This window comes from Diaporthe citri (assembly GCF_014595645.1).
Source record: "Diaporthe citri strain NFHF-8-4 chromosome Unknown scaffold_4, whole genome shotgun sequence".
NCBI lineage: Eukaryota > Fungi > Ascomycota > Sordariomycetes > Diaporthales > Diaporthaceae > Diaporthe > Diaporthe citri.
Genome location: NW_025064849.1, coordinates 3,106,389 through 3,119,336, shown reverse-complemented (window position 1 = coordinate 3,119,336; position 12,948 = coordinate 3,106,389). Strand labels below are relative to the sequence as shown.

General features: G+C 13.8%; 1 protein-coding gene across 1 annotated transcript; it reads right to left on the bottom strand.

The window, feature by feature from the left end:
* Positions 1–429: 429 nt before the first annotated feature.
* INS49_010012 (uncharacterized protein) lies at positions 430–2,447 on the bottom strand (the record flags this gene model as incomplete). The annotated part of the gene is made up of 2 exons (XM_043170738.1): positions 430–962; positions 2,441–2,447. The coding sequence occupies 2 exons, from the start codon at positions 2,445–2,447 to the stop codon at positions 430–432; spliced, it is 540 nt and encodes a 179-aa protein (XP_043025303.1).
* Between the last annotated feature and the right edge of the window lie 10,501 nt (positions 2,448–12,948).

Here is a 12,948-nt window from a genome sequence, read left to right as displayed (position 1 = left end):
GCTCGCCACGCCACCTGATGGGTTGTTCTCTCGGATTCAGCAGGGCAATCGCCACAGGGTGGAGTACGAGTTGTGATGATTTGACGCACAAGTATCTTGATTAAACTTTTTGCCTGCGAGTCCGGGGTTCTTTGCGTTGGAAGAGTAATATTTTTTGGTTTGAATTGATGATTCATGTAAACATAAGTAATGAAGTGGATTTGTTGACGTGGGATATTGGTAATACGAGGATAAAGCCCGCCACAAATGAGTTGTGCTTTCTGAGAATAACTGGGTGAATGATGCTAAGAGCTCGCTATGTGACACCGTCGACGTCAACCGGTCGCGGCTGCTATTTATTCTGCTCAGCCCCTCTTCCCACACAGCCCAAGCCACCTTCCGAGCCTGCTGCCACGCACCTACGCAACCAATCAACTAAGCCTTCTGACCTCACCGAGCCGCCCCGGAGTACAAATTCGACGTCGAGTAGCGATCTGGAAGACCCGGTGCGGCAGGCATGTCGGGCACATTATAAGCACTCGTCCTCTCCGCCACGGCCCCTGGCCTCTGGATGTGCACCCATCGGCCCACGGGGTGCTTCAGCCCGAGCTGGGCAGCGGACTCACTGCCGAGCGACTGCACGAGCGCGTCATTATCAGCTTCCTGGCTCTCTTCATACGGTGTGATGAACGTGCCTGCACCCGCAGCGACGCCCCCGGGGCCGCTCGGGAAGTCGGGCCTCATTTTTTCCATGGGAGGCTGACCTGGATAATAGGAAACCCTTGAACCATCGCCTTCGTTCTCAACCCGGTAGGCGATCCGCATGAGTTCTGCCATGGCGGCCGTCTCGGCCCTGGAGAGGTTTGGGTTGGTCCTTGGGGGTGGCTCGAAGTCGAATGACTCCGTTGTGGCCCTTGGTTTTCCTCCGCCCTTGATACGCTTATTGATGAGGAAGAAGACAGCGGCCAGTATGGCGATGCCGACTGTAATGAATGTTAGTTGATTGTATTGGCATGTATGTTTCGATATATTGTGTGGATAGCTTCTTTAAAGCTCACAAGAGCCATTCTTTTAAATTTTATATTTATAAAAAAAGGTTTTTTAATTATATTTTTTATATAATAAATAATAATTTAAAGCATTTATTATTAATATTAATATTTAAAATTACTTTTTATATATAAAATTTTTTTTAATTTTAAATTATTTACTTAATAAATAAAGAAATAAAGAAATAATTTAATAAAATATTAAAATTAAAATTTTAATTTATATAAAATATATATAAAATATAAAAAAAATAAAAGAAATATATAATATAATAAATAATAAAATACATATTAAAATATATAATATTATAAATAATAAGATATATAAGAAAATATTAATATAAATATAAATATCTTTTTTTATTAATTTTTATATTTTTTATATTTTTTTACTTTATTATTTTATTTCTTTTCTTTAATTTCTTTTTTAATTTTTATATTTATTTTTAAAAATTAAAAAATATTAATTTTAATTAATAATAAATAATTTTACTTATATATATTTATATATTTAACTTTAATTTTAATTTTAATAAAATAAGTTAAATATAATTATAATTATTATTAATATAATTTATTATTTAATTAAAGAAATTACTTAAATAAATATTTTTAATTAATTTATTAACTTTTATTAACTTTAATATTTATTTAATATAAAATATTTAATAATTATTAATATTAATTAATATTAATTACTTTTAAATGCTTATTTTAAATTAATTATATTAATTAAAAGTTATTAATAATATTATATTATAACTTAAAATAATGAAGTTATAATAAGAAAATTAACTTTTAATAATAATTATATCCTTATTTCTTTATATTATTTATTTATTAATATTTTTTAAAAAGATTTAATTTAATAAAAATTAAAACTTATTATATTTATTTATTTTAACTTTTTAAATAATTAAATAATTTAAAATAAATTAAAAAAAGATTATAAATATATAAAAAGCTATATAAATCTTTTTAAATTTTTAAAATATATTATTAAATAAAGAAATTAATTAATTTTATTATAAAAAGATATATATTAATAATTATAAATTTAAATTAATTAAAAAATAAATCCTTATTTAATAAATTATTAATTAAAATATATAAAGTTTTTAATATAAAGTTTTAATATAAAAATATAATTAATATTATATTATTATTATATAATAATAAGCTTATTAATAAATATTAAATTTTATTAATTTAGCTTCTATATAGTTAGTAATAGATAAATAGAGTATATAATTAATTTGGCTATAATGTAAAGGGTAGGTTGCAGCAAAGCTACAGCCTTTCCCCGTTTAGCTATAAGCTAGCTATAATAATTTATACATAAGGCATATAACTATTAGCTAGCAGCTAGCTAATATTAACTAGCAGCTACTATTAATAAGATTAATTTAAACTTTGCATCTTTAAATTTATGCATTATTTACAATATACTTATTACATAAGCATGCTATACATAATGCCTATATATATTATTCCCATATTAACAATCTTTTATATATATATATATAAATACTTCAAAATCATGCTTTTCTTTTAAATCATTACTTAGTTAATTAAATCGCTTAATTAACATAAATATCTTATCCTTTAAGAGGCTATAAGGGGCTAAATACCCTATAGCCATTACTTTAATGAATTAAGTGCAAATATTTAAGTGTAAGTATATTTAAACATTTTAAATACTTAAATCGCTTAATTAAATTATTTAATTATTAATATTTTAAAACTTTAAAGTATTTAAATGCCATACTTTAATTAATTAATTATCACTTTAGCAATTTCTTTTTTTTTATTATTAAGTTAGCTAAAATATTTAAAAGATAAATTAAGCCTAAGTTAATAATAGCTATTGCTATTATATCTTTTAATAAGGAAAAGGTTATTATTATTATGGAAAAGGCTATTATTATAAAGCTTATATTAAGGGCATTGCCGGCTAAGAAAAAGGTTATAATTAATAAAAAGGAAAAGAAAGTTATTTTATAATAATTAGCTTTATCTTAATTAACTTAGGCTTCTTTTCCTTAAAAAGCTTTTATTAATATTTATATGCTTTTAATTATAAGTAAAAAGTTATTGCTATAAATTCCTCTTAAGGCCATTTAAGCATTTTTAATTAATTATCTTTATTATTAATTAATAAAGCAATTAATACCTTAACCATTAATATATAATTACATTTTATATAAATTTTATAATAGCAAAGCATTTATTTAAGCTTATAAAGAAGCCATTAATTAATCCTTTAAAAGCATTCTTTTATTTATTTATTAAACTTATATTAAAAATCTTTAAAAAAATCTTAATCATAAGCTAAGTATTTCTTATAACTATTTAATATATTAATAACCTTCTCTTTATTAAAGAAAGAAACTATTATTAATGCAGAAATTATTACCATTAAGTAAATCTTATAATAATTAATTATAAGGTAAAAGAAAGGAAAAGAACATTTTTATGCTGCGCTTATAAATTAATAATTAGCTTTTAAACTATTTACCTATAAATAATAATACTTAAATATTATTATTACTTAGCAAACTAACTTTTATTAGTTTTAAAGCAATTTATGCTTAAGGGTTTATTAAAGAGTATTAATAAAAAAGTTATTAAAAAAAAAGAAGGTTATGCTTATTAATTAAATATTAATTATTATTAAAAGGTAAATATCTTAAAGGTTTAATTAAGTTATTTATATAGTTAAATTAATAATAAATCTTAATTAATCTCCTTAATGGTTTTAAGTTAATTAAATAAATAAAATAATTATATTAATTACTTATTTTTGCTAATTAATACTTTAAAATATTTAATTAAGCATGCTAATTAAATATATAAATTGCTTAAAAAAAACATTATTTATTAATATTTTAAAGTTTTGGTTTTATTAAGTATAAAGTTATAACTATATCTGTATTTATTATATCTATATCTGTATTTAAATATAAATACTATATCTATATTTATATTTAAATATAGATATTGTATTTATATTTATATTTATATTTGTATTTTTTTTATATCTATATTTATATTTATATTTAGCTTTTTTATATATTTATATTTAAATATAAATATAAATATAGATATAAATATTAATATAGTATTTATATTTATATTTATATTTATATTTATATTTAAATATAGAATTTTATATTTATATTTAGGATTTTTTTTATATTTATATTTATATTTATATTTATATTTAGGATTTTTTTATATTTATATTTATATTTATATTTATATCTTATATTTAAATATAAATTTATAACTTTAATTAAGTACTTAAGGGGTTTTTAAAGAATAATAAGCCTTAAGGGTATTATATTAATGCCTTAAGAGCGTTAATTATAAATAAAGGCTTTCTTTAAGAATGCTAAGCAAGGGCTTCTTAAGGGTGCTAAGTAAGGGCTTCTTAAAGGTGCTAAGCAAAGGCTTCTTAAGGGTGCTAAGCAAAGGCTTTTTATAGTAATTATAAGCAAGGGCGTTAATAATTAAAAATGCCTTATAAAGGGCTTTTAAGAGTATTATAAAAAGGGCTAAAAATATAAGGATAATATAATTAAAAATTAAGCATTTACTATAAATTAATTAATCTTACTTAAAAGTTAAGCATTTATTATAAATTAAATAAAATTAAATAAAGCTTATTGCTAATTTATTTAATAATTAAGAGTATTATAAAAATACTTTTAATAATTAAAAAAGGTTGTAATTACTTAAGGGTATATTAAAGAAGGCTTTTTAATTAAGGCTTTTTATAATTATCATTATTATTGCTAATAATTTATATTAATAAATATAATTAAAGATTAAATATTATTATTATAAACTAGTTTTTAATGCTTAATTAAGCTTTTTAGCGGCTTATAATATTATTATTAATATAAAGTCCTTTAATAAAATCATTATAAGCAAATAAGCTTTTAAGAAATAAGATTTATTTTTTTAATATTTAACTATTTATACTTACTAAGTAAGCATTAATTAATATTAATTTAGCTTTTATATAATTAATAATAAATAAATAAAGTATATAATTAATTTAGCTATAATATAAAGAGTAAATTATAGCAAAACTATAGCCTTCCTTTATTTAGCTATAAGCTAATTATAATAATTTATATATAAGGCATATAACTATTAGCTAGTAGCTAGCTAATACCGGCTAGCAATTACTATTAATAAAATTAATCTAAACCTTATACCTTTAAATTTATGCATTACCTATAACGCACTTACTGCATAAGCACACTATATATAATGCTTATATATATTATTTCCATAAATTTATTAATTTATAAATATATAATTAAGTTTAAAAAGATTATTTAATTAATTTTATAATTATTAAAAAGCTTTTTATAAAACTTTAAAAAGTAATAAAAATTAATTTAAATTATATTATAATATAATAATTAAATTTAAAGTTTTAAAAAATAATTTAAATTATTTTAATAAATTTAATTTTATAAGAAGTTTTTTAATTATATTAATAATAATTTTATATATTAATAAATATAAAATAATTAAATTAATATATATTATAAATAAAAAGTAAATAATAATTATTAAATATAATAATATTAAGAATTAATAAATTTTAATATTTATAATTATTTAAAAAGCTTATTATTTTATAATTTAAGTTATAAAGTTAATTTATTTAAAGAATTAAATAATTAAGCTTATTTTAAATAAATAATTAATTAATAAAATTAATTTAAAATAAATATTATTATTATTATTAATATATTATTAAAGTTATTATATTTTATTTAATTATTAAATATTATATTATATTAACTTTTAATATATATATATAATAATAAAATTAAATGTTTTATTTAAGCTTTAATTAATTATATTATTAAATTTAAATTCTTTTTTATATTTAAAAAAGCTTATAATAAAATTTGTATAATAAAGAATATTAAACTTAATATTTATTTATAAACTTTATTACTTTTTATTTTTATTTTCCCTTAAAATTAAGAATTAAAATTATTTAAGATTTAATAAATTATATAATAATTTAATTTTATTAAAAATAAAGATTTTAAATATAAAGAAAAAAATTTAATTTAATTATTTAAATTATTAATTAATTATTAAAATATTTATAAATAATAATATATAAAATTATAATTTTAAAACTTAAATTTATATATTTAAATATATTAATATAATATTTATTAAATATTAAAGGATTTAAAAAAGTTAATTATAATTTAAAAAAGAATTTAATATTATAAAACTTTAAATAATAATTAAAAGAAAATAAAAATAAAATAATTAATTAATAAAGTAAAATATAAATAAAAGAATTACTTTATAATAAATTAATTAAATAATAATATAATAATTATAATAAAATTAAGTAAAATATATAATTATATAAAATAAATATAAAGAAATATAATTAATTAAATTTTAAATAAATTATAGTTTTTTTAATCTTATTAATATTAATTAATATTAAATATATATTTTTTATTAAAAGTTATTTATTTTAAATTAATATTATATTTATATTAATTACTTTAAATTAAAATAATTAAATATAAATAAATAATTTAAAGTAATAAAAATTAATAAATATAAATTCTTTTTAATTTTTATACCTTAAATAAATAATATTAATTAAAATTAAAATTAATAAATATATTAAAAGTATTTATTTAAATAATAAATTATATTATAATGATAATTTAAATAAGCCTTAAATAATGCTTATAAATTAAGCTCTTTATTTTAAAATATAAATTTAAAAAATAAAATAAAAGCTATATAATATTAATTATTAATTTTAAAATAAATAAATAAAATAAATAAATATTTTAAAGATTTTTAAAATTAATAAATACTTTTAAAGAAAATTAAAGTTATTTATTATAATTTTAAAAAGATTTTTAATTATATTATAAGCTTTATTAATATTTTAATAAATATTATTAACATATTTAATATAAATTTAAATTAATTAATATAAATTTATATAAAATATATTTAATAAATAATAAATTAAAAGTTAATAAAAATAAAAAACTTATTTAAAATTTTAAGCTTATTTTTTAAATTATTAAATTAATTAAAAAATTAATTAATTATTTAATTATTTTATTAAAATATAATTATTATTTAAATAAAAATAAAATTTTTATATTTTATATTAAATATAAGTTATTTTTAATATAATTAATATAATTTATTATTAAGTAATAAATATTATTAAGTAATAAATCTTTTTAACTTTATTTAACTTTTATTAATTATAATATTATATTAAGATAAATAAATTAATAAAAAGTTAGCATTAATTAATATTAATTATATTTAATTCTTTATTTTTAATTAATTTTATTAATTTAAAAGCATTAATATAAGTATAATATTAATTTAAATAAATTAACTTTTAATAAAGAATATATATTTAATATTAATTAATCTTAATTATATTATTAAAAATATAATTTATTATAAATTAATAAAATATTTATATTTATATTAATTAATATTAATTAAGCTAAATTTATTATAATATAATTAAAATTTAATTAATTAAATTCTTTTTTATTTTTTTTATAAGTTTTTATATTATATTTAATCTTATTATAATTATTATATTATTATTTAATTAATTTATTATAAATTATCTTTTTAATATTAATACTTATTTTATTAATTAATTACTTTCTCTTTTATTCTTTTTAAATAAAAGCTTAAAATTCCTTAATAATATATACTTTTTTAAGTTATATTTAAATTCTTTTAACCCTTTAATATTTAATAAATATTATATTAATATTTTAAAGTATATAAATTTAATTATTTATTATAATAAATAAATATATTATTACTTATATATCCTTTATTAATTAATTAATAATCTTTATAATTAATATAAAAAAGCTTTCTTAATAAGTAAAGATTTTACTTTTAATAAAACTTAATTATTAAATAATTTATTAAGTATTTAATAATATTTAAGATTTTTATTTTTAAAAAGAAATAAAAAGGAATTATATTAAAGTTTATAGGTATATATTAAGCTTAAAAATTATAAAATTAAGGTTTAAAAAAGAAATTTTAATTCTTTTAAATATAAATTTAATATTTTATATTATAAAAGTTTTATTATAAATTACTTTAAATATAAAAAAAAGCTTAAATTTAATAATATAATTAATAAAAACTTAAATAAAAAGATTAATTTTATTATTATATATATACTTTAAAAATAAATATAATATAATATTTAATAATTAAAATAAGTAAAATAAATATAATAATATATTAATAATAATAATTTTATTATTTTTATAATATTAATTAAATTTAATTAATATATAGCTTTTATAGCTATTTATAATTAATATTTAATAATTAATATTTTTCTTTAACTTAATATATTTATTAAAATATTAAATTTATTTTAAATTAAATTTATTATTTATTTATTTATTAAAAATAAGCTTAATAACTTAATTATTTAAAAAATTTAACTTTATTATTTAATTAATAAGGTAATAAGTATCTTAAATAATTATAAATAAAAGAATTTATAACTTATTTATATTAATATACTTAATAATTATTATTTATTCTTAATTTATAAATTAAATTAATTTAATTTTTTTATATTTATTAATATATATAATAATTATTATTAAGGTAATTATATTTATTTATTATAAGCTAGCTTTAAAAAAGCTATAAGCTAGCTAATGCTTTCTTTTATAAGCTATAAAAGCAATAATTAATTAACTATTTAAGCTAAAAAATATATAATAATTTAAGCTTCCTTAAATTATTTAATTATATTATATAAAGCTTAAGCTTTTAGCTTAAGCTTATTATATAGCTTTTTTTTTTAGCTTATATAATAATATAATTATCTTTAAAGCTTACTTATAATATTACCTTTTAAGCTAAGGATTTTCTTTATAAAAGGAATATTTATATTTATAGTAAATATAACTTAAATTCTTAATCTTAAAGCTTAAATTATTTATTATAAGCTAGCCTTAAAAGGGTTATAAGCTAATTAATGCCTTTTTTTATAAGTTATTAAAAATAAGCTACTTAAATAATAAAGAATAGGTTTTATTAAACCCTTTTAAAAATAACTTAAGGAAGAGCTTTAATATAATAAAAAGAGAAAATAAGAATAAAAGAAAATTAAAAAAAGAAAAAAGATAAATATTTTAAAAATTCTTAAAAATAAGAAAAGCTTAATTAAAATATTAAATATATAAAAAAAGAAAAAAGTTAATTTTTTAAAAAAATATTTAAAATAAGCATAAAAACTAGCTTTTTATAGCTAATTAAAATTTAATATAATATTATTTTTTATATAATTTCCTATACTTATTAATATATTTCTTTTTAAATACTTTATAATAAATATTATAAAAATTATTAAAATAAAACTTTATTATTTTTAATTAAGCCTTTAAATTTTAAAATTTACTTTATTATAATTTTAATTATTATTATTATTTTTAATTTTTTACTTATTTATTTTATTATAGCTTTTGCTTTTTTATAAAAGCTTTAAATATTCCTAAGATTTGCTTAATAATATATTTATTAATTATATTCTTTTAATTATTAAAATTTACTTTAATAATTAATATTAATATAATTATTAAAGATTTAAATACTTTTATAAAATAAAAAATAAATTTATTTTTCCTTTTAATTATTATATTAAGCATAATATATTAGCTTTATTAATTTTTACTTTTGCTTTTTATAAAGCTTTTACTTTTACTTTTACTTTTTATAATATTTTTATTTTTAATATTTATATCTTGCATTTAATTACTTAATTAATTTACTTATAAGCTTTTTAAATTATCTTTAAGTAAACTTTATTATTATTTTAATTATTTTAAGTTAATTAATATATTTTAAATTTTATTTATATTTATTATTAAAATAAGTAAATAAAAAAGATTTTTATATATATTAAAGTAAGCATTTCTTATTAACTTTAAAATATTTTATAATATAATGCTTAAGCTAAAAACTTATTTAATTAAAGTTATATTTAGCTAATTTTAAGTTATTTAAAAGTTTATACCTTATTATATATTAAATATTTAAAATTAAATTATTAAATTAATTTATTTTAAAAGTATTATTTTTCTTATATTTTTTTTATAATTAATAATAATCTTAATATATTATAATTTAAATAGCTGCTATTAAATAATATTTCTTTATAATAAAAGCTTATTTTTTACTTTAATTACTTTTATATTATTAATCTTAATAAAAAGAATTAATATAAATATTTAAATAGCTTTATTAATTTTATTAAGCTTTAATTAAATAATAAATATTTAAGTAATAATATTAATAATAACTTTAAGCATTTTATAATATATAATTTTAATTAAAAAAGCTTTAACTTAATCTTATACCTTTTAATTATTTTTTTCTTAGTTTTCCTTAAAGTAATTTTTAATAAACTTAATAATATATTATTTATAAAATATTTTATTAATTTATCTTAATTTTAATATAAATTCCTTATTAAAATTTTATATTTTATTTTTTAAAATAATTATTAAATATTTATAAATAAGCATTTTAATATCTTTATTTATTTTACTTTTTTTATTTCTTAATATAAAATTATTTTATAATAAGTAATAGTTTTTTATTTTATTAAAAATTATTATTATTTAATAATTAAATATATAAATAAGCATAATAATAAATTTATAATTTTTTATTAATTTATGCTATTAATATTTCTTAAGTAAGGTATAATTATAATATAAAGATTTTTTAAGTAAGAATATAATATTTTAAAAATTAAAAAATTGCTAAGTTATAAAAGCTATAATATATTAAGTTTTTAATTTTTTGCATTTATAAAGCATTTTTTTTATATTAAAAAAATTAAGAGTAAAAAAGGCTTAATATTATTTTATTAAATTTATTAATTTAGTTAATTTTCTTAGCTTAAGGTAAAAATTAATACTTAGGAAATATTTTTATATTATCTTTATAAGCTTATTATTAAATGCTATTTATTTTATATTAAAAAATAATAATTAATTAAGGATTTAAAATTATTAAATATTATTTAAATAAACTTTATTTATAATAATTTTTATTTTAAAAAATTTTTTAAAAAAGTTAATATTTACTTTTTAAGTAAAGTTTTATTAATTTTAAATATTTATAATATTTAAAAATTATAATACTTTGCTAAATAAGTTTTTAAAATTATTAAAGTAAGAAAGTTTTATAATTATTAATGCTAAATTATTCTTTCTTAAATTAATAAGCTTAATTATTAAAATTAAGGCATTAAGATTTTAAAATATCTTATAATATAAAGATAATTAAAATTACTTTTTTACTTTATCTTTTTAATTAAAAGATATTTTAGCTTTTAATTATAAAAAAAGAAAATAAAAAAAATAAATAATAAAATAAAAAGTAAGTAATAAAAGTTAAGTAATAAAAAGAAAAGGTATAATAATAAAAAAAGCTTTATATCTTTAAGAATTATTATATAAATAATTAAGATAAAAAGAGTTAAAAATAAAGAAAAGATATAATTAATATTTAGCTATAGCTTAAAATAGCTTTTATAAATAATTATTACTTATTTTTAAATAAAAATTAAGTAAGAAAAAAAATTAATATATTAAAAGTATATTATTATTAAAATAGTTAAATAATAATTAACTTTTAACTTTTAATTAATAATAATATAAAGGTAAGAAGAAGAAAAAGAAGAAGAAGAAAAGAAAAGGGCTTAATTATAAATAAATAAGTATAGCAATATATATAAATTAAAGTAATAAAAGCTAATAATTTATTACTCTTAAGTTAAATAATTATATTAATTAAAAAAAAGGAATAATAAGGAGGCTTATAAATTATTATTAAAAGTTATTAATTTATTATTTTATTAATAATTAAAATAAAAAAGTATATAATTTTTTATTTTTCTTAAATAATAGTTAATTATAAAGTACTTTTCTTTTAATTTATAAGTTTATTAAATATAAATTAAAATAAGTTACTTAATTAAAATTTCTTTATAATAAAAAGATAAATAACTTTTTTATAAATAAAGAATTAAAGATAAGTAATTTCTTTTTAGCAATAAATTAATTTTAATTAAAAATAAAGTAGTAAATTATTTTTTTTAATAATAAGATAGCTTATTATTAGCATTACTTATTTTTTCTTATTATAGTAACTTTATATATATAAATTTTCTTTTTTTTTTAAAATTTCTTCTTTTTCCTTTTTTTTTAATATTTTCTTAACTTTAATTAATTTTTAAATTAAGCTAAAATTAAAGTAAAATATTATAATTCTCTTATCCTTTAATATCTTTTTATAATAATATTTTTATTATTAAATTCTTTTTAATTAAAGTTAAAAAGTTTAAATATAAAAGGATTTCCTTTTTCTTTTTTAAATTATTTATTATAATTTATAAGCTAAGTAAATTTTAATTAAAAATATTTATACTTTTTTTAAATTAAAAGGCATTTTTAATAAAAATTAATTTATTAAAATTATTCTTTATAATATCTTTATAAAAAGTATTTATATATATAAGATTATTAATATTAAATAAAATTAATATCTTACTTAATAACTTATTAATTTTATCTTTAAAAAGATAGTTAAGGAATTATTTAATAAGTTTTTTAATAAGCTATAAAAAAAATAGTTTTTAAATAATATTAAGAATTTAATTAAAAGCTATATAAATATTATTATTATTAAGGAAAATAATAAAGCTTTTTATAAAAAATATATAATAATAATATATAATTACTTTAATTATTATTATTAAATAACTTTATTTATAGCCTTTTATAATTATTAAAATGCTTTTTTTTATAAGTATTGCTTA